Here is a 23,581-nt window from a genome sequence, read left to right as displayed (position 1 = left end):
CGCACTTCCTCAGTTTAGCCACGAGGATCAACTACTGTCTTCACCTGCTAAATGTTTTAATGCCAGGCATCAAATGCTACTTATGTGGTAATTGCAAAGGAGGCCTTTTCTCAAGCAAGAAAAAATGTTGCCCCTTCTCTGATAGATTCCAAATACAGCAAGTACTGGTCTGCTGATTTGTTACAGATTTATTTATGTATATATGTTCACTGTACTATTTAAAGGGTTTCCAGACTAGTTCAGCCTTTGGAAACAGGAATCCTATTGTTATTGCCCCAGCACAAATTTCCTGGTTTATAGGAGCACGTGAGCCTACTAACAGTAAATCAGACATGTTGTGCGTACGTGCAACAACCTTTCCAGTGACGCAGCCTTTCCAATAGAACAGCTTTGTTGCTGAAACTATGCAAACAGGCCAAATAGAATGAGCGAGTGAGGTGAATCAAGTAGTTATACTATTTCTGCCTTCCTGACCATTTTTATAGCTGCAAAGCTTTTGTAGACCTCCATTAAGAAAAAACAAAACCAAAGCATCCACACATTTTAAGTCAGAGAACATTACAAAAGTCAAAATACTTACCAATGATTGTGAAGATACAAATAAAAATTGCCACCAGTGCTTGTACACTAACTCCAACTTGTTTAGCTCTTTCTTCACAAAAAGTGAAGTTGCCTTTTTCATTACACTTGCAGACACTGATGACAAGTGTATTTGTGCTGCTGAGCTCAGGATCACCGTTGTCCGAGATGATGACAGGCAGGTAGTGGATTTTGGCAAGTTCACGATTAAACTGTCCATATTTGACAGTGATATTAGCTGTGTTATCTGGAAGAAGTAATGACATCTAATTAAGTGATAATCTCTACCAGATTTTCTTTATAGATTATCAGTCAGTTGGTACATTTTCACCTTAGACAGAGCCAGCCTTTAGGGAACCCAGTGAAACTTGTGTGGCAACAAGCAACTTTTTTTTCAGTAAGTTAAGCCTTTAAAAATAAATTGTTACTTAGCTGAGCTAGACCGATCATAGGTCATTGCTACAGCTTTTCTCCCATGTCCTAGTGTCTCACTTTGTCGAGCTGAGAATACGCAGGGATACGCTACCGTAGTTCTCAACCAAGGAGAAGTTGCTATCTTCTGTGGCCAGGGAGTATCTGAAGAAACCTCTAGGTGATATTTCATCCTTGTCAGTAGCTGAAATCCTGATGATTACCTGCAAAGATGGAAGATGTCATAATTTTCAGTATATATTGCCTCCAGTGATAAAACTGCTTACAAAGTATTTAAGTTCGAGGTGGGCTGTGTATCCTGTATAACCCTGCAGTAAAGGGCAGGACAAAGATATCTTGTGATGCTTCTCTTCAGGTTCTTTCAAGACAAGTAATTTCCTTGTAGCTCTTCAAAAAGAGCAGTCTTGCCCCTTCATTCACAGATGGGAAACAAAAGAGGAAATCTTGTGTAATTATAGCATAAAAAAAAGTCTTAGGCTCAAAGACATGGCTCATTTAAATACCTAAGAGTGCTGTCTTCTGAAGTGTTCAACTGACTTACAAGGATGAGTCTCATTCATTGAATGTCATTGAGACTGCCATTCCTGAATGAGATGCTTGTTTTTGAAAACCTCAACCTGGGGTAGATTAGATGTATAAAATGTAAAAAATGCGTATGATTGTATCCCAAAGGTGAAAGAATACCTTGTGTGTTCTAACAGTTTCTGTCAGAGAGTCCAGTCTGTGACAAAGTCTCTTAATCAAACCCTGTATGTATGGGCTAAATGTGTCTGAGGCCAAACATGGAAACCCACAAGTACCAACACTATTTGTGCATGAAGACACTTGCACTCTGATGAATACTACCATAATGTTATATGCAGCTATATTTCTCTTAGTATTTTGAAATGGTTTCCTTCTCAGTATCGTATATGAACATTTATGTGCTGAAACCAAACTGCTAACTTTTGCTCTGCAAGGCTTGACTGTACTTCACAGTTCAATTGCTACTGCATGTGTGTACTTAAAAACCTGGAGGGAGAGGAACTGTGCAGCTCACGTGCTTAAGCAGATAAAAGTCAATATTCCAACAGTGTAAAGTCCTGAAGGGAGATTTCTGACCATTGATGTTTTAGAAGTCAACGAAATGATCAGGTTCTTGGGTATGAAAACTGACACTAATTTTTACTAGAAGGCATCTTTTGCTTGAGCTTGCAAGTAGATAATTCAGGTTTAAGGGAAGAACTCTGCATCCTATCTCACCTTTCCTGGTGCAGCATTTTCACACACTCTGGGTTCCTCAGGATAAACAAGTTCAGGAGCATTATCATTTTCATCAGTAACTATTACGTGAACTTGGGCGTGTGATTCTCTGTCAGAAAGACGGCCTGAAATGACAACAGTACAGGTTTCTCAGATGTCTGGAATCTCAGTGCTCTTTAGCTCTGCCTTTTCACTGTTTGTGTCATCTGCGCCTCCCGCATGATGGAGAGTTTCTAGCTCCATCATTTATTTAAACTTTTCCTTTAACAGATTCACATAGTTTCCTGAAAGTTCTATTGGGCTGAATCATCAAGGATCTATGAGGAAGAAAATGACAATTTCTTATGGCTTCCTGATTCTTCATACTGTATGTTTATGGTGTCCAGCGTTGTTCTCTGGCTCTAAGGCAACAGGCACAGAACAGGGCATGTCTATACTGTTACATATCTTTCACCCTCCAGAAAAGGCCAGCCTGCCCCAGATCGAGTTTGGGACTGGCCCCTGGCCTGCCCTGTTCCCTGAACCTGGGCAAAGCTATGTGAGGATGCTCCCGGGGCAGCAGTGTGGGAGGGGGATTTTGTAACTCTGCATAAGTGGGTGAAGCTGGGTGCGATCTGTCTGCTCAAAGCACAGGCTTATGCATGTTTCCCAAGCTTCCTCCTCTCCTCATGCCCTCTCTATTCCTTGTAACAAACTGAATGTGTTTTCGTAATAGCTAGGGGCCAAATCTTAAAACTGTGTTGGACATATTTGTAGGTACTCATCTGATTTGGAAGATTATTGTGCAAACCCTGCAAGCATCCCTTTCATTCATAGCTTAGTGGAAACAGGTTGTCAGGTTGTGACTTTCCTTTTTGATACACTACAGTCCTGCTGTAAAGTTGTATACTGATTTCTTTGAAATAGGGAAGTGGACAGCACTTACCATCTTCAAGGATTTCCTGAGCTGCTACAGTGATGTTGTATGAGGAACTGAATTCTCTGTCCAGGGGCTTAGGGAGCTGAATAATTCCAGTATCGGATACCCTAATATAGTCTCCATTAGGACTACCTCTTCGTCGACTAAATCTGTTTAATTGTTTAAAAAGAGATAAGTCAATGCAAGGGTGATAATAGTGTATTTCACTTCAGTTCTTCATAGTGGAAGGTCAGAGAGTTCTCGTGTGACAAATTACATTAATATCTTGACCAGGCGGTCTCAGAATATTTCCCTAAAATTAAGCAAGCTGAGAGACTAAAAATGTATCTGTTGGCAAACTTTTTAGGTTATTGTCTTTTGCTGTTTCAAAGTCTATTTTTTCTGCAAAGCATCTGCTTGAGAAAGTTATTACAATAAAAAAACCCCAATAATTTATAACCATGTAAAAATATCCAAAATTATGCATTTTCCTGTAAATGTGCAATTGTTCTATCAGTAATTTTATGTGGTAATTACATAGGTAAATATAATTTATGTTCATATTGGTTGGTTACCATATATATCTATGGCTGCAGTGCTGGAAAAATAAAATTGGATTGCTTTTTTTTTTTTGGCATACAGATTCTGAAACACAGGGCCAAAGTCTCAGTCCTTTGTGAAATTATTGGAATCATTAACAAATAGAATCACTAAAGCTGGTATCATGTTACCTGATTTTCCGTTTAGCTGCATCAGGGTCATGTGCCCAAACAGAACCAAGTGTTCTTATTTCTGGATCATTTTCCCTTACTTTGAATTCATATGGTAGTTTAGTGAAGACAGGAGGCTCATCAACGTCGGTGACTTCAATGGTGACTGTTGAAATGCTCCTAGAGCCACCAGATTTAAAATAGCGGAGATCGACTGTGGGATCTGTTGCTTCAATGTCAAACCTGTATTCTGCCACTTTTTCAAAATCCAGGGGCTAGAAAAAAAGACACAGATATTTTTTCTTTGGAGATGTATAGGTAAACTTTGAATTAGCTGTCAATGCAAATTTAAGCTCTGTGCTCTAATTGTGTTTGGAAGGATTACCAAATTGCATCTCAGCTAGACTCTTGGGAGAGCATTTCCAAATTGAACTTTTCTTTCATAAAAGGAGTGGCTTGAGCAACTTCTGGTTTTGAACAGATTCATCCAGTATTCAGCAGGTATTTCTTAGCTTAAATAATTCTGTAGCTACCAAAACTTGTTTAGCTCCTGTTTCTCAGAGGTTGGGGACCAGATTCTCCTCTTCTCAGCTAGGCTTTCTGTTCTGAAGTCATTCAAGTCAGACTTCATAGCTGCACTGACTGATAGCTGGGGCATTTTGTGATAAATGACATCCGCTTCCTTGTTTTTCCCATTGACTGAGATTATAAAAGGAATCCCACAATGGAAGGAAGGCCAGGAGCTAGGGCAGTCAGAAGTGCCCAGCTGTTGCTCATTTCAAAGTTTGGGTCCCTTTGTACTATTGCCTGAGATAATAAAAACACCATGAAATACACAGTAGTTAACTGTGGTGACTTGTTGTTTTTCTCTGAGCAGGCATTGCAAATGGGAGTGGTAGTGCTTATCTAGCAGCTGAAATTGTATCTCACATGGCTGCATATTTAAGATTATGACATATGTATGGCCAAAAGCATGTTACAAAACAGTGGGGTGAGCTTTGCCCACTGCATGCTAAAAGATGAGCTGATTCCAAATCACTCAGTGTGTATGTGTGGGGTCTCTTACTGCTCCTCCTCTGGGCAGATATTGCAAGCGATGCATTCCTCAGGTCCTGGGAAGACCAGGAGAAGGGCTGCATTCGGTGAAGGAAAGCTGCGTACTCCTAGTGGGACCACAGCTGAAGATTTTGCTGCCAGTCTTGGAATACTTGGTATATTTTTTGCTTAAAGTTTTCTCTTTTTCTTAATGGTATTTCTAGTCTTAACAGTTACAGAGAGACATTTGGACATGAAAAACACATTCCTGTCAATCTGATGATTGCAGGAGGTGATTTATAGTCCTTCCTCCTCTTTTTTTTTTTTTACTGTAAGTCGATAACACAGGAATGTCGCTTGGTACAAATCAAGTAGGTTTGAGAATTAAAAAAACAAAGAGCGAACCATAGTAAAGGCTTTGGAGAGTCTGAGCCCATTTAAAGAGTTATGAGGAGCTAGTGGGGAAGCTCTCAAAACACCCTGGGGAAAGTAAGGGAGCGGCGGCTCAGATTGGAGCAAGTGCCAAACAGTAAAGAGCAGTTTTAGAAGAGTGGTCAGGTGGACTTGTTCACATTTTCTACTTTAGTTTCACTTGGGCTGAGGAAGGAAAAGATTCTTTGCCTTGGTCAGTTGGTCCAACTCTTAAATCACTGACTCTTCAAAGCATCCAAGTATCTGAAGCTTGAGAGGAGCCCCAAGTGCTTAACCTGAGTATCTGACATAGTCTCCATGGCACTCTGCAGTAATTCTAGATTTTCCCAGGACTGGCAGTTGAAATGGGCTAGTAAAACAATGGGCTAGTAAAAGAATGGGCTCTTCTTCTCGGAGAGCTTACAGAACAGGATTTTCAGGATGAACATATTTCATGCTGACTTCCACACATTTCCATTTTTTTTCCTGCTGCTAGTCCCAAACTGAATCAAACACTTGTTACATATGGAAAAACAAAACAATCATCTTTGTTACTGGGAAAAGTACCTTCTTTGGCCTAATGATTCCTTCATTTGTGAATGGATTTGCTACAATTTCAAAGGTGTCCCTGTAATCTCCTCTGACAAAACTGTATTTCGTATTTCTATGTTGTGGTTCATCAATATCTTCTACTTTGACTCTGCCAACTTCTCCTCCTACTGAAATGTTTTCAGGAACTTTAAAGTGAAATGATGCTGTTAAAAAAACCAAACAAGAAGAAAAAAGACATAAAGAATGTGTACATGGAAGTTAGAACTTAGTTAAAAATTGTTCTTCGTTTATGGACATACAGAAAAATATTTCATTGAAAATTCAGCATTATATATCTTTACAGACAGCACTTTGATGTATTTTTTATAAAAAATATAATTAATTCTCAAAATGTCAAGCTCTTATACAAAGTGATGAAATTAATACTGATTTTATTTTCTCCTCTTAGCATGCATTGCCCAGGAAAATGTAGCTAGGGCTGAAATACAGAAGACATTCTGAATATATAAGATTCTTTTGTCCACTTTTAAGATAAATTGAATTGTGATGAACTCTGACATAAATTCATTATAATTGCATCAACCCTTGGTTTTCAAATGATACAGCACTTGCATTATACTTACGGTGTTTGAATACTGGGAAGTTGTCATTGATGTCAGTTAACGTGATAATGACTGTAGCTGTGCTTGAATCCCCTGAAGAACCTGGAGCATCTTTTGCTCTAACAATAATTTCATATGTTGATTGATTCTCTCTGTCTAAATCAGCCCTTGTGGTAGAAATCACACCTTTGAAAAAATAACATTGAATATTATTAGATTTTGCAGCACGTTCTTAATTTTTACAGCAAACTTTTGCCCTATGCCACACATTCAGCTTTAAGTAGCATTTTTTATAGTGGTATTTTTCTAAGGCTAGAAATGTTAGAAATCTTTCTGTATGACAGTATATTTGGGAGATTTTGTACAATACCTTGCTTTAAACTGATCTTTGCTTCTTTAAAAGTCTAAAGATGTCTAAACTTGGTCACTGCAGCATCTAGGGAGTTTGTCTGAGCACCTCTTTATCTAAGTTATTTGCTCCAGAGTACTGGTGTGGTTACAAGACATGAATCAGGGCAAAATTTAAACAAGAAAGTTTAGGAATGCAAAAGGTTGAGTTATTGATTGTTGAATGCTGCTTCAGAATTTATGTATTCCTCTTTTCCTGTTTGGTTAAAGGAGTGGTATCCATGCTAAACTGAAAACATGAACTTCTGTTAGGTCCTAGACAGTCTCTTCATCAGTGGGGGAAAAAATGACCTTTTATCTTCTCATTTAATTCACAGCACCTCATATCCTGACTTTATGAGTTCATTTCCAGATGCAGACAGTGGCATTATGTGAGTGTGAATGAAAAATCTTTCTAAATTATGGTTAAAATTATATTTTGAATTATTATTCCCCTTGTCCAGAATATAAAAAGGCTTAAAACTACATTTTCTTCAAAGTGTATGGTAAGGACAAAATGCAAGGACATCTGTGTATCAGACCTACCAGAGTCATCAACTGTGAAGTGTTCGTCTCCTTTAATGATTTGGTAGGTAACTGTGGCATGACCTGTAACTGTCGGGTCATCAGCATCTACAGCTGTCACTTTGGTGACTGAGGTTCCTAGAAAAGGATTTTCAAACAGCATATTTAGTATAAAATCTGCTTTTTAATGAGAGATTTGAAGAGAAATGAGTGATGGAAGAACGTACCTACTGGTGACATTTCTGGGACAGATCCATTGAATACCTTTTGTACAAACACAGGGACATTGTCGTTAATATCATAAACCTTGATAATGAATTTAGATGGGGGTTCCAGTGACTGGTTGTTTCTTCTGTCAATAATGAGAGCTGTCAGCTCGTACTCCGCTTTCTTTTCTCTGTCTAGCCTCTCAAATGCATATACATCCCCACTGGTTTCTTCCACTTTAAAGATAGTGTTGGCATATTCACCTTCGATGATATACTTAGCGTTGTTGTTCCTTACACTTGAGGTGATCTAGAAGGAAAGTATAATTCAAAGAGATAAAAGTGGGCTTTGGCATCCGGATGCAACACAGTTTCTTCTTCAGACTCAGTTTGAAACCAGAATAGCCATCAAGACTTTTGATGTCAGCTGGATTATTACTGAACAAACAGCACGACAGTAGCTACACCTGTGCAGGGTTATAGGGTGAAATTTGCCTCCAGACTGTAACTTGCTTGCTTATATATCAAGAATATATCAAGAATATATTTTTTTAAAGATCATGTCTTGTATTACCTAAAAACATAAATTGTTCATGCAGTTAGCTCATACAAGTCATTAACCTCGTTATGTCTGAAATAACACACGCCACCATGTTCAGTTTGAGCTCCTCTTGTTTGCAAGTAACAGTCTGAATTTAGCAGAGATTTTGTGTAGATTTCACAGAATTACAGAATCAAATCTGTTTGTGCAGCTATTGACATTATGCAGCATTAGTCTCTATTACTTAGTGTTTAGCAGAATTCCTGCCATAGCTGCCGGCTTTCTTGTGTTTAATCGCATGCAATTTCTTCATAGTCTTTAGGCTCATGCTATGACAGTAACGTTAAATTTCCACCCCATAGATTTTAAGATTTAAGATTATATGCAGTGAAAAAGGGATGGCGTAAAAGGAATTAATATTAATCAGTTTTAAAATGTTATTTAATCCTTTCCCAAATGTTGTTGTACATTATTTAATCTGGAGATAATCCAATGATTCTTCCCTTTCTACACCTTCACCCATCTAAGGACACTGATAGAAGGTTTAAACCACATTTTTCTGTGCACTGTATCAGCACTCTTATTTCAGCAAGCTGAAATTGCTGGGTTTGACCAAGAATTTGTAGTCTTTTGTTTCTGATGCTATTGTAAATTGCAGCTGTTTGGTATTCAGGATTTGATTTATCCTCTAGTTGTCATTTACTGTTGAACATTCTTTCATTTCTGTTTTCTGTTTTGAAATATGTCACTAAAATTTTCTTGCCTCATTTTACATAGTTTTGTCATGCTTCTGGCTGATGGGGCTGCTGAAGAACAGTTTACAACTCCAGAGATGTAACACAAGAAATAACCTCACCCTTTTCTTAAAGATAGTATAATCTGAGCCTTCTTTCTCAATTTTTATTTACTTATTCAGTGTAAAAGGTATAGACTTCCCAGATTGCCTTTTCTAAAACTGAGGATGAACACACAAAGGAAAGCATCCAAGGTCAAGAAAGATAAAATCAAAATGTATCAGCATATTCCTGCAGCTGTCACTCAGTTCTGCCACGCTGCTGCTGTGGCCTTTTTTAAAGGTTTTATCAAGTGTTCAATCCTGCAAATGCAATGCACTGAACACAGCCATTGCAAAAGTAATCAGAAGCATTCCACTGTTGAAAGACCGCAGAGCACAGTACAAAGTGAATTACTCTTATTTAGGACAGCTTCAGGAATAGAAGTGTTCTCCTCAATCTGCTACTGAATTGGTCTGAAATGAAACAGAGATACCCTGTGTTAGCTGAGAGCACCCTATGGCCTCTTTTCTCTCTCTCTTGTGCTTTCTGCCAGTGAGCAGCACTGATCCAGAAAGGTCTGTTTCACTTTGCCGAGGCAGCCTTGACAGATGCTGATTGTTGTACATGGGAGGAAAATGTACAACTGCATTTATCTGAAAAGTGTCAAAGCAGTTCAATTTGAAAGACTAGATTGGAAGAACTTTGTCTGGGTGATATGCAGTTAATCATACGATTTTGTGAGCGCTGCCCTGAAGAAAATGAGTTTGCAAGCAGGTCAACGCTCATTATTATTTTTAAAAATTATTTTATTTCACTTTGTGAAACAAATTTTTTGATTGTATAACAGTATGCCTAAACATAGCACTTTTGTTTTGTATCCAAGCTGAGAGATGTAAACTGTATGTTTCTTAATGTATATGTTTTTATTAGCTGATCTCCTAGGTTTTTGAAAGAACCTTGAGCTGCCAGAAAAATAGTGACATACATCAGGTGCCAGACTTTCTTCCTAACGGTGCACCTGCATGTAATGCAATTGTTTCTTCACTGCAGATGCTCCATACTTGCCATTCTCTAAAATTTATTTGTATTTGTATTTGAATCCCTTTGATGTTATTCTTGATTTACTCTGTCCACATTCTTGAGATTTTAACACGTTAGCCCCATTTCTGTATCCTTTTTTTTCTCTTCTATTCTGCCTAGACTGCAAACAAGTAATACTTGTCAAGATACTCGTTTGCTGTCTGCATTTCTAATTATTCATTGCTAACAGGCTGCTATTTACCTTGCCAACATGGTGTGGTAATGGAGTATCAATCTCTTCTTTGATATGCATTTGGTTCCATATCCAGTCTCTCTTCAGTCGTTTGTGACTGGCATTGTTTGAAGAAAACTTTTGGTTTGTTTTCTGACTTTCTTTGTCAGCAAATGCTGGAGCCAAGAACAGTGAGAAAAGTAGAATAAGGTGGTTCATCTTCTAGAGCCTAGAAAGTAACATAAAATATGGAAACTGTATAAATAAAAACAGAATAAGATTAGTCAGAGAGAGCACACCTGGAAGTGCAAATGGACTTTCCTTCTGTAGGAAAGTTTTACTACTTTTTGTAATAGGCCAAGTGCAAGGTCCTGTATGTGGGTCAAGGCACTCCCAAGCACAGATACAGGCTGGGAGGAGAATGGCTTGAGAGCAGCCCTGAGGAGAAGGACTTGGGGGTGTTGGTTGATGAGAAGCTGAACATGAGCTGCCCGTCTGTGCTTGCAGCCCAGAAATCCAACTGTGTCCTGGGCTGCCTCAAAACAAGCGTGACCAGCAGGTCGAGGGAGGTGATTCTCCCCCTCTGCTCTGCTCTCATGAGACCCCACCTGCAGAGCTGCATCCAGCTCTGGAGTCCTCAGCACAGGAAAGATATGGACCTGTTAGAGTGAGTCCAGAGGAGACCACAAAGATGGTCAGAGGCTGGAGCACCTCCCCTATGAGGACAGGCTGAGACAGTTGGGGTTGTTCAGCCTGGAGAAGAGAATGTGATATATGTGAAACTGATTCGTGTCAGTATGAGACAATGTTACCATTGTCAGAGGTTAATTGTTAAGTGTTAGTTGATCTAAAGATCCTTGTTAAGAGTTGTTTTATGTTTTATTGTTCACTTGTTGCTGTTGTTATTGCCACTTACCTGTTATTGAGTGAGCCTGAGAGAAGCAAATGAAGGAATATTACAGCAACCCCTAGACCGAGCCACTAAACTAAGAAGCTAAACCCCTAGACTAGAGAGCAAGAGCCACAGAACAATCTGGAAGAAGCATGAGCTTGAGGCCAACGGAAGGGACTGAAAAAGCCACTTTGATTGGACGTTAACACCGAACAACAGTTGGACCTTAACTCTGGACTCTGATTGGACCTTATGGAACGCCGCCGATTGGTCAGTTTGGACCAATAGGGATTGAACCTGGTGGAGTGGTGCCATATGGTTTCATCAATTGATTGGTGATTTTTTGATCCTCTCGCTGATTGGTTGAACCCTGTTGTGTAACACCAAGGCTATAAAAGTGGGTCAGTGGTCCACTCGGTGTGCATCTTGTGGAGCGGTGACTCCAGTGCACCAAGGGCCCGTTTGCCTGTTCTCGATTCGCAAATAAATTTTGATTTGAACCTTTTATGTCCTCTTGAGACTCGAATCATTCATAACAAGAAGGTTCCAGGGAGACCTTAATTTGTGAAATGATTTTTGAAATTCTTCTCAGGTGAAACAATATTTTTGCATCATATGTTAATATAAGCAAACTTTAGGCCTGACTTTCATATCAGATTGAGAAATTGTTTTAATGTAGCAAAACTGATTAATTTTCTTACTAAATTTCCCCTTCCCAATACAAAGGACTGTCAGGGAGCTTTTACACTCAAATAATCAGATTTTAAATTTCCAATAGATTACTTTCCATTAGCTTTTATGAGCTGTCAGCATGCATGTCAAAAATAAAACTATTAATTGTGATAGAGAAGTTGACATCCCACAGGTTGCTAGATGCGGGATTAAATTAATATTTTCAGCAGAAAGGTGCTGAGATGTTTCTGAGATTGCTGTTTGGTAACTAGGCAATCAATGTTATCCTGTGGTGCAGCATCATTGTCAGTAAAAAGATTTTATTTACCATTAAATTTTGCTTTCCTGCACTTTTACCTCTTCTACATTGTTGTGCATAAGCTGAGGAATTTATTTGCATAGGAAATGACCAAATAAGGTGGCTTTGAAGTTGCTTTTTAATAGCTAATCTGTGTTTTATACAGTTTTCTGAATTAATATAGAACTTCTATATTTAGCTTGTTTTTTGTGTTTTATGCGCTTACTTTGGCTAAGAATGTTTTTAGAAAAATGTGTGAGATTTAGTGGCTCTGCTTTGTTTTATTTGTGTACATGACCATTTTACATCTGGAAACTGGAACATATTGATATGATTCTGTTTTGATCGCAGAAGTCTTTCATTAATAAAATTACAAAACATGATAACTAAAGGAAACCAGTTGGTTAATGATAACTATTACAGTCTGTAGTGTTTAAAAAGTAATTTTCTCTTGTCGCTTTGGTAGAGTGGAGATCTCCTGTGCTGCTGTAGTGAAGAGATTAGTTGGGAAAAACTGAGGACAATACTGCCCACTTCAGTTGCCATTTCTTTCCCTGGAAGTGATACATTTATGGATATCCTTGCAGTAAACCTTCTTAGCTTAAATGGTCAAATCTTCACTAAAGCATACTGGTCTTAGTATAAGCCTACTTTGTAAGAGAAGTTTTGTGTCTTCCCAGTCATGTTTTCCTGGTATTTGCCTCTCTGTTTATGAATGCTCAGTTCAGAGCCTGCCGTGCTGTCGTGGTTTGATCCCAGCCAGCAATAAGCACCACACGTGCCCTCTGTCATGCTCCTTGGGGTACTTCTCTCGCTGTTGCTGAGAGTGATTACTACTACCAGTAACTCTGGGACCTTTGGTATCCTCATACAGGGGCACTGCTTATTGGAAATTGAAAGCTATCTGTGTGAGAGCTCTGGGACTGTGATAATTTCCTGAATATTCCTGAGGACCCATGCAGCAAATGCAAACTCTCCTTTGAAGTACAGTCTGAGTTAGAAGAGCCTCTTGCAAAAAATGGCTTCTACTTTGTGTTTGGCATCTTTCAAAATGTCTAATTCTGGTAGAAGTAACACTGCACACTCGAGCACTCTTCATGCTGTCTTTTCTAGGGGCATTTGATGCGCATTGCCCCTTAGGACAGTCTGACTCTGAGAAGACTTCCTCTATGACACCATGCAAGTTTTACATTTGGCAGCTGGAAGTCTATTGCTGTTGAATCTGTAGCTGAATTAATCACAATATTTAAGAATACCCTTCTTTGGCAGCACGTACAAACACTTCAGAAGCAGGACCCTGCCGAGCAGTAACGGGGTAAGGGCACTGTCCTGGTGTGAAGGCCACGTTCCACGGATGTTTGTTCTTGACAAGCTGTACTAAATGCTTTATTTTTTTCTGGCCATGATAGTTTTCCTTTCCAGGAGATCTCATTTGAAATGCTACAGGTAGTAGCAGAAGAGTGATATTCCCATACCTGAGCAGGGAAGTGCATTCCCATGGAGTCAGAAGCAAGAAAATTTCTGAGGGATGACAGGTGGATGACATGTTAGGATTGGCTTTTTGTTTCTTCTCATGTCTGCTGTGGCAGAAACAAGACGTACCCTTTCAAGGAATGACCCCTGCAGCCACATGCTTCTGGAGAAGGGGACAGCACAGCATGTGCTGTGACCAATCTGTCCCATGCGTGGCTTTCCCCGGCGTGTTGCCATAAGGTCCCATGGTCCCATGGCTGGTCTGCCTTAATGTGCAGTCTCCAGTTCCTCCTCTGCCTCTAACTGATTAGACCAATAATTCAAACTTTTTTCAATTTAAGCAGGGATCATAAATGTTCCTTAAAGTTAGCAAGGGAATGGTTTATTCAAATAGCTGCTTCTTGCTTTGCTCTTAAATTTTCTTTCAGCAAATGATTGTTTTTTCCACCAACATTATTCATTTTATGTGTTGAATTATTTTAGCAAATAACTCTTGGCCTGCAGGGTACTGTAGACAGTTAAGTGAGAAATTCTAGTATTCAAACTAATTTATGGGACACATGACTCATACAGTGTGGTTTCTTCTCGCAGATTGGGAGTAATTATTAAAAAAATGTCAGGTGGAGATACAGGCAATACCGTACTAATTAAAAGTTTGTATTTTACAAGTTGTTTTTTGTAAGTAATCAACTGTAAGGTTGATGAGCAACTAATATGAATAAGGTGTCCATGTAATGAAAACACATTTGATTAAATATTTTTATGAACATTTGTGGGTTTTTTTCTGGTATTTGCCTCTTATCTGATTTACTCCTCACTCTAAAAATGTATATTAATGCTTATGTGAACTTAGTTTAGTTAACAAAGAATTTTTTTCTATGCTTGCATGTTAAGTAGAAGTTAAACCAGGTTTCTGTGTGGAGACTGGTTTATGTATTTTTACGGTTGATTGGACTAAAATCTTGCACTAATCTTAGAGAAATTTTTTTTTTCAGCATTTGAGAAACAGAAATAGTGCTAGAAATAGTGATAACAAATATCCTAAGAGAGAACTTTGCTTAAAGTTGCTGTCATACACCAGAAAATAAAGAAATTTTAAAAGGTTTGTGCCAGTATTGTTCAAATAATTTCTATACCTGATTGTCAGAAAAGCTGAAAATAAAATTATTATTGATGATTGAGCTCGAAACTTAATGATTATTTTTGTGTACAGTATCTTGATTGGAATCTGAACAATGTAAATGAAAATGAAAAATCCCGTGCAAAAATGAGCATTTCATCAAATCAGAAAATATTAACAAAATGGCTGAGAAATCAATAGTATAGGAGATAATCTATTCCATTCCCCAGTACTGGAAATTTTGCTGTTTCAGGTTGTTAATCAAACCCCAGCTGCCACACCTTCAGCTATGTAAATCTAGGGAATACTAAATATCTGAAATACTGTATTCAGTCAATTGGGAGAAATGTAGAGCTTGAAGGGAAATGTTTGCTCAGTTTTACCTGCCCTTGCTGCAGATGTGTGCGCAGTGCCCCATGGAGCGGGGTGCTGGGATGGGTGCGTGCCCTCAGAGGCAGGCTGGCTGGGGTAAAAGAGAGAGAGAACTAAGAAAACTTTTTTGACTTTGGAAAGCTTTAGTTTAGTTTAATAAGTATTTTCTGACTATCTTTCTTGCTCCTAGCTTCTGTACCCTCCCCACTATTCCTAAATAGCTCTGTGCAAAAAATTCTGTTGAAATTGCAGTGGACTGTGATATATGTGAAACTGATTCATGTCAGTATGAGACAATGTTACCATTGTCAGAGGTTAATTGTTAAGTGTTAGTTGATCTAAAGATCCTTGTTAAGAGTTGTTTTATGTTTTATAGTTCACTTGTTACTGTTATTGTCACTTACCTGTTATTGAGTGAGCCTGAGAGAAGCAAATGAAGGAATATTACAGCAACCCCTAGACTGAGCCACTAAACTAAGAAGCTAAACCCCTAGACTAGAGAGCAAGAGCCACAGAACAATCTGGAAGAAGCATGAGCTTGAGGCCAACGGAAGGGACTGAAAAAGCCACTTTGATTGGACGTTAACACCGAACAACAGTTGGACCTTAACTCTGGACTCTGATTGGACCTTAACTCTGGACTCTGATTGGACCTTATGGAACGCTGACAATTGGTCAATTTGGACCAATTCGGCTCGAACCTGGAGTGGTGCCATATGGTTTCATCAATTGATTGGTGATTTTTTGATCCTCTCGCTGATTGGTTGAACCCTGTTGTGTAACACCAAGGCTATAAAAGTGGGTCAGTGGTCCACTCGGTGTGCGTCTTGTGGAGCGGTGACTCCAGCGCAACCCGTTTGCCTGTTCTAGATTTGCAGATAAATTTTGATTCGAACCTTTTATGTCCGCTTGAGACTCGAATCATTCATAACAGGATTAAACCCTGCAATACAGAATAGTCACACTTCAAATTTAGGTGTGTTTTCAGATGCAAAGATTTACTTGGATGCATGATCTAAACACCTATGAACTATGCTCAATGAAGCCATGATAGATATGATGAGAGGAGAATCTGACCTAGTGCCGAGTAACAAAATGACCCTGAACAACCCTGCTGTACAGAATCCATTCTTAACATTAGTTTCTCATCTATATGATGTTTAAGACCAAAGGTAAATGTGTGAATGCAGTGAGCAGTAGCATACCAAACACAGGAGGGGGATAAATTCATTTTCTTTCCAGTGCCTGTATTTTAACACATGCTCAGCTTGCAGAGGGAGCATGTTTGGTAAGCAGGCAAAACATTATTGAAAGAAAATTGTCCTAGAAATACTTACTGCTGCCTTTCAGGGACCTTAAATGGCTGTGCAAACATGAGTTGATAAAGCCTCCTCATTTCTCTGTGACAAGTACTGCAGCTAGATAAAAAGCAATATAACTTTCAAAAGGCACATTGGAAGCACAGAGGACTTAAATGTGTTTGCCATCTCCTGATGGTGGACCAAGGTCAGGAGTACTGATAGCCTCAGATGCTGTTCTCCCAGTCTCTTAATCTCATAATTAAACAACACTGCTCTGACCAGCTTCTAACAAACCCAGAGACACACGGCAGCAAAGTAATCACATAGGTACAATTGTTACCTGCGCTCCGGTTTCTGCTTGGCATTTAAGTTGCAAAAATGTGATCCTCCTTCACTCCCTTGAGCTCACAGTGTGAGAAGGGTTGAGGGCACGTAGCGAGTATGGTGAGAACGGGAACTAGGGCAGGACTTCAAACTTTAGTAACATCACTTAAAAAAACTGTCTAAATAAATTGTGCAACGTTGGACTCGGCGCAATCTTGTTTTTGTTGCATTTTCAGATATAATTTGTTTCGGATGGTTACTCAGTGTTTCTCTTATTTCTTATTAAAGCTGACTTGTCACACATCCTCAACAGTGTACAATGATTCATCTTAGAACAAGCCTTTCCTGAGAACGCTGTGCTGCTTTTTGGTTTCCAGATTATTGAGCTGATTTAAATGGGCCTAGTGCCTGACTACCTGGTATTATATTTTTGATTGTCCTTATGTCGATTTTATGCATCTGAGAAGTGGTTTCCACTGATGACTAAACACTCTGGAGTGCAAATGCCTACCTGAAAAGTGATTATAAAGTGACTTTTTATATGCATGATAGTACCTTTGAGTAAATAGCCACTTTGATGACTAAACAATCTGCAGTGCAAATGCCTGCCTGAATAGTGATTAGAAAATGACATTTTATATTGTGATAGTACCTTTGGATGAATAGCCACTTCAGCAATATCTTAACCAACCTTGCTACTTTAAAAAAGCCTCACATGTCACTCAGCATTGTGAGAGCACTCCTGCCTGCGTATGGTACTGCTCAGTTCTTGATGTTGGTGCTGCAGCACTGTGTGTCAGTGTAGCTGAGGAGATAATTCAGCACTTCTGATTTTGGCTCTGATTCTGGCTCCTCATGTTTTTTTTCAGGGGAAAAAGAGAATAATTCTAACCTGAAAGTTCTTTGTGGTTTCAGCTCCAAATTTCTGATAGGTCTGGGGAAAATGTATTAATGATTTTTTTTCCCCTGTCTGCTCAACTCACCAGAAAATTCTCTCCTGGATGATACAAAATACAACTTCATCTCATGGGTGGATGGAGTCCTTAGCCAGGACAGATGCCTTTTTCAGAAATGAAGAAATTTGGTTATGAAAGACCTATAAATACTTGCTAGATATACATGGAAGATTAATGCCTGGTGGAAAGCAGGCAGACAAATTGGTCTCCCAGTCTTTCTGTTATCTCAGATACAGAAATGGGAGAGGCAAGTGCTGGTTTGGCTTTTTTGTTTTTTTTAAAAAAGAAACAAAGCCACCCTCCAAGCTACCAACAGCCTCTGCACTGAAGACAGGTGAGCAGCTGTAATGAAATCTACCTGAATGTCCTCCCAGAGCTTCCTGACTCCACCCCTGCTTCCATTTTAGCTAGTGACTTGCTGACTCCAGGATTAAAGAGCTGCAGCAGAGATTGAGAGAAGGGCATATGAAAAGGCTGAGTGTGAACTGAAAATAAGAAATGTATGGTCTTAGAAGACATTTGCTGTAAACAGAATTATTTTAGAGAAATGAGAGAGGCAGAAAGTTGTAAGAGGTTACAAAGATCTCTTTTGTTCCTTGCCAAGAAGCTTTTATGAAAAAGGGTTGTATAGATTTTCAGTTTGTTTGCTAGAAGTCACCTCAGCACAGATTTGAAAGAGAAGCAGGATGAGTCAGGTGCAGGATCTGATCTTGCATCAGTGAATTTGTGACACTACTTCATAACAAATAAATGTATTATCATAAACAGAAGATTTTGGCTTTCTGTTAGTTGTTGACAGCATGGACAGCATTGAGTTTAAGGTCATAAGCTACTCTCCTATAGCTCTTTACAGTTGCTGAGCTTTGAGATCAGGTATATGAGGACTGAATGCCTCCTAAGGAGCAGGAATATTCTGGTGTTTAGTGAGTATACTCAACACACAAGCAGAGTTTGGGTGTTGGTACAGAATATTATCACCTCATCATCATCGTGTTGTATAGATTCTGTGCTCTCTTGATTTAGAGCATTCAATTTTTTAGAATCAGGAAGCTCGTAGGACCTATGACTAATATGATCTATTTGCTTTGCAGATGTTGCAGGGGTGAAACTAACAATTAAATGACAGAAAATTTGTTCTTGGCCACATGTCTTTTGATGACAGTTGCCAAATGCTATTGAAATCTGAGCTATTTTGGGGGGGTTAACTTTGCATTAAGTACAGCCCTTCTGTTCTGAAATGAGCTAATAAGATGGGTGGGATAAACCCTGCATGCATTGTTTGGAACTGTAAACATTTTCCCCTATGAATTCTTTGTCCAAAATGTAAAGCTAAGAGGAAAATATCTGCTATCCTGATTATTGATAAGGACAGATGCTGAAAATAGTGATGAAGTGCCAGCGTTGCAGACAGGCAAACAACTTGTTCTCTTCCCTGTATCCAAAAAGTTATTTCAGGGATGATCTTGCAGTCAAGTGTACGTGTTCCTGCGAAGGGTCTCATTGACTTTGAAGAATGACTCAGGCTCTGTCAGTCTCAGTGGCATATTTACGCAGCTGTAGATCGAGCTGCTTTCTTGCTTGCTTTGAGCCAACTTTCTTTTGCTTAGCCCAAACTGCGGTGGCTCTGGTAGGAGAGACAGAGCTGCATGTGCCGCAGCCCTGAGCCTCCCTCATCCCCAGCACCTCCCGCACTCAGACAATGTTGTTTGATTTTTGGGCAGTGGGGGTTTGGGTGAGAAGGGGACAAGAGAATCCTCCAAACATTATTTGGGTCATCCCAGTGCAGAAGTGGAATAGTTTAGGTATGTTGGAGGTGTTTGTGATCACTAGAAAGATTTCTCAGGCTTCTCTAACCAGAAGCTTTGTTTCCTACAATAAATTGTGCGCGCATTTCAGAACTGAGCTGTTTTGATACTGCCCTGTGGTTAGCTCTGCTGTACACACAGATTAGCTGAAGCTGTCACTGAATGTTGAAGAGTTTGGCCAAGCTGAAACAAAATAAGGTACCCTATGAGAATAATGTATTATAGAGCTTTTTTCACCTCCCCTTTGTTTCCAGATAAAGCCTTAATATCAGAGAGGCTTCTAGCACAGAGCTCTGACTGAGTAGCTTTGACTAAGGAAAAGTCCCCATCCTTTGAGGAACTGCATACAGTAAATATGATTTTGTTTTTTAAAGTACATGATAGCTGTGTTTACAGCAGATAAGATTTTTTTTTGACATTTTCCTTCAACAAAAGCTCAAGAGCAAAAGTATCTGTCTTGAACACAAGCATCGTGTACAGGTCACAGTAATTGATATTTATTGAGCCAACAGTAATCTGAAGCAGAGAAACCATGTTTAGCTGTCTGTGTGTTCTGATTCCTTTGTCCAGGTTATTCTACTGGGTAACTGAATGCATTAGTATTTCCTCTGAAAATTCGTTTTGTGGCAGATAAAGAAAGCATGTACATGTACATAAATCTCTTGTTTTATGGCTGGGCAAGAGGCTAAAAAACCAGGGTGTGTCTGGATATGTTTTGTTTGGTGATTAGTATTCAGTATTTTTCTCCCTTTTTAAAATGTCTAATTCAAATGTCAGATCATTATTCTCTATTTCCTGCCCTTATTCATCTAGACTTCCAGACCAGGCTTAATTAACTTTAAGACCTTTTCTGCCCACCCTTACAGTTACCGTCTTTTCCTGGAACATTTCCATTGTTATAATCTCCATGTGTTGTGAGATGATACAAATGATATTATTACTGCTCTTATGAATTTACAATGAGCCTTTAATATTTTTACTTACAGCTCAGCTCTTGTCAAGAAAGTCTCATCTTCAAATAAGAATAAAACTAGGGAAGCTAGCTGACAATTCAGGCCTCAGACAGAGGGAAGCTTAAAAAGGTGAGGAAAGCTGGTGTAAGTTTTGTGACTTTTTTTAGAGCTAAACTCTTTTTCTGTATGGATTTATTTCTATGTGGAGTGATTGCGATTTAACACAGCATTGTGTTGTGTTTTGCTGCATTATCTATGCACTGGCTTAAGCAGGTCGTTAGTCTGATGAATTTTACAAACCCAGTCCACAGGCAGCGAGGGAGCCTGCACCCAGGGAGAGCTTGCTTCATGAAACAGATTGCAACCAGAGCAGGTGCTAGTTCGACGTGTAAGACGTGACTGAAGGGGTGACCCTGTTTCAAGGCAGCCAGGCTTTTGTTTACATGTGCGAAGAAGTTTCTGTGAAAGTGATGGAAGTGAGAGCTGGGGGCTTTCGAGTGGCTGACCCAAGAACACTTCTGCTCACAGATCTTGTCAAGCCAGCGCCCAGGATCTCGGCTGGTGGCTGCTGCCGCTGCCCTGCTGGGGCTCAGGGTGGTGAGCACTGGGGAGCAGCCTGCATCCCCCCAGGAGCTGGTGGCTTTAAAGTAACCTGACTGTTTGGGAAGTCCTTTTTCACAGCAGTGCTGCACTTGTGGGTTTGCTGCCTGAATCCGAAACGCAGCAGGAGGTATTTCTTAAGCTGAAGTGGGAATTTTTTTTTCTCCTTAGTTAGTGGCTGTGTAAGTGGAACTTTTATTTCTCCCACAGATCATATTTTAATCACAGCGACTGAAAACTCCTTTCTTGTGTGCATGCAGCTTTCTCTTAATTTAAAGAAACCAAAGATCAATCCATATAAGGCAGGTAATACAGCTTGCCATTTCACAGCAGGAAGATGACGCAATGTATTCCAAAGAGAAGTGTGCCGCTTTCTTCCTGTTTGAAACTTAAGCCATCTCCAAGTGCAATTACTGGAGGATTCAATATCTATTCTAATCCTAAATCTTTATCAAAGCTGCTTCTGGCAAATCTAGTGTACAAAGCAAATGTGTTTGTTAAATGGTGCTACAGATGACAGAACTCTGCAATTGCTTTGTCACTGTCAAGTTCACGTTATTGTCTTTGTAAAACAAATCCATTACGAAAAGCATTCCTGTGCTCTCTGCTTTCTGCTTCTTATTTTCTGTGCTGGATACGTGTTTTAGGTGGAATGCACTGGTAATCTGGATGATACTAAAATGTGCATAGTGTAGCAACATTTGTTTATGTTTTAATGGTAGCCTAAACCCCTCTAACATTAACAGTACTGAGCAAATAGACAGTATATACTATTTCACTGTAGGTGTGGATTCATAGATTAGGTGGTGAAAAGGCTGAACCTGGTTAGTAGTTTGGATTGGTTGGCCTAACCCTAACATGAGTAAACTGGTTCTCTTGCAGACAGATCATATATATCTGAAAGATAATGACAAAAAAAAGCCAGTAAGATAATGCAAATCTCTGAGTTCAGGTCTAGGACTGAGGTAGGGAGAGGGAGTATCCCACAAAAAGAAGGGAGAAGCTAACCTAAAACTCAGTGCCAGTGGAGATTCTGCCAATGAAGCTGAACCTGTCACAGGAACAACTCCCATCAATGGCAGGATTTCCTATCATTTGCACGAGAGCAGCACAAGACCCTTAGTCTCTTCAAGCGGGATGTTGGAAGGTAGACTGTGCATTTCTAGAGGATTTCCAGAACACAAATTCATAGCAGATAGCATCATAAAAGGAAGGGGAAAAGGAAGACTGATCCTACAAAGCATTGCTTAGAAATGTGGACAAAGGCAGGAGAAGCAATTCAACTGTATCCCCCAGACATACTGTGGAAGTGGAATTTCCCTTTACAGTGTCGTGCACAATGAGGACAGGGGCCTGTGTGTGCTGCAGATAACCCACCTTGTGCCCTGTGGACTTTGCCAGGTGTCAGGACGACCATTCCAGATGTTGCTGGTGGGCTTGGGGAGAGGATGCAGAGAGATGGATGACTTCAGTGAGGGCAAAGCCAGACAGGTTACTGCTAATTTGTGGAGACTGATGGTAGGCTTTTTAAAAGAAAGTGTAATAGGAACAGGGGGCTCTTTCTCCTAAAATTTTGGCAAAGGATGGTGGTGAAATCCCACAGGAACAGGAGGGTTTTGATGACAACTGGACTGGGACAAGAAAACTGACCTCTGTGGATTTTGAAAAATGAAGAATTTAAAACACTTCTGCTTTTGGCCTACCTCTAACTATGGTGGTGCTCTGTAACTCCTTGCATTCAGATAGGAATGTCAGGGCAGAAGGATACTCTTTCCTCTCCACTGGTCTCTTGGAAAGGTCCCTGTACAATCCATACAATTTCTGCAGTGTGTCCTGGGGAACCACGCTTGCCTTTTCTCTAAAATACCAGTCATTTTTCCCTGTAAGTTCTGGACCCTTTCATGGATGATACTTGATAACACTTCCACATGCAGCTCCTAATCTTTTGTAAGACTCTCTCACACAAAAATACTTTTCTGGAGAAAAGTCTGTCACAGTGCCCATCCAGCTGCTTGACTCTTTCTGGTTTACCAATTGTAAATCTTTACTTGGATATACTCAGATTCCTTACAGAGAGCTCAGCTGCTAGAAATAATCAGTTACCTCTGATCCGTGAACCTCTGCTTTTTTAGAAAATATAAAATATTAGCTGGCCTGATTGAAACCTGTAGTTCTGTAGACTTGTACCCTTACAAGAAAAAAAGAGTTTAAAAAAGGTTTTTTCTATTTTTCATTTCAAATATTAATTGAAGTAATCGATTTACGGATGCACAGTGAAGTCCTTTGTTCTCTAAGTGCTATAAATCAGAGGATTTTCTAAACCATCCCCCGTGATTTTTACCTATATCCTGTTTTCAGTTCTGTTTCACTCAGCAGAGTCAGGATGTGAAGCAAACCTGGCAACAAACCTGTTAACTGTTTGGGTGGAACTTTCTCTGCCTAGGCTGCCTCTTCAGCACTGAGCCCTGCCTCTAGTGCTCTGCAAGCTGCAGATTGCTGAGTGATGTATAGCTATTTCATGGCGTAATGTCAGTGTTAGCATTTGTTTTACAATGTTTAAGAAACAGTTTTATGTTCTTATGTTATAGAGCAAAGCTTTGTGAAATGCTTCTTGTTGCAATGCAGTGCAGCTGTGGCACTCTGAAAAATAAAGCCCAGGTTTGTGGA

General features: G+C 39.6%; 1 protein-coding gene across 1 annotated transcript in view; it reads right to left on the bottom strand.

Annotated features, from left to right (window-relative positions):
• Positions 1-580: 580 nt before the first annotated feature.
• The window catches only part of CDH5 (cadherin 5, type 2 (vascular endothelium)), a gene marked incomplete at its 3' end in the record, with an annotated part of 24,731 nt that continues 1,730 nt past the window's right edge, over positions 581-23,581 (bottom strand). Inside the window, exons 2-11 of the mRNA XM_010079940.1 lie at positions 10,179-10,377; positions 7,601-7,889; positions 7,395-7,511; positions 6,483-6,647; positions 5,875-6,062; positions 3,883-4,136; positions 3,179-3,321; positions 2,254-2,378; positions 1,106-1,214; positions 581-826 (exon numbers count right to left, since the gene is read on the bottom strand). Coding sequence (XP_010078242.1) covers positions 581-826; positions 1,106-1,214; positions 2,254-2,378; positions 3,179-3,321; positions 3,883-4,136; positions 5,875-6,062; positions 6,483-6,647; positions 7,395-7,511; positions 7,601-7,889; positions 10,179-10,367 — 1,825 coding nt within the window. The remainder of the gene's footprint in view (positions 827-1,105; positions 1,215-2,253; positions 2,379-3,178; positions 3,322-3,882; positions 4,137-5,874; positions 6,063-6,482; positions 6,648-7,394; positions 7,512-7,600; positions 7,890-10,178; positions 10,378-23,581) is intronic.

The sequence above is a fragment of the Pterocles gutturalis genome, unplaced genomic scaffold (genome assembly GCF_000699245.1).
Source record: "Pterocles gutturalis isolate BGI_N339 unplaced genomic scaffold, ASM69924v1 scaffold35829, whole genome shotgun sequence".
Taxonomy (NCBI): Eukaryota; Metazoa; Chordata; class Aves; order Pterocliformes; family Pteroclidae; genus Pterocles; species Pterocles gutturalis.
Note: the sequence above shows the minus strand (reverse complement) of the source record. Positions and strands in the feature narration are given on the sequence as shown.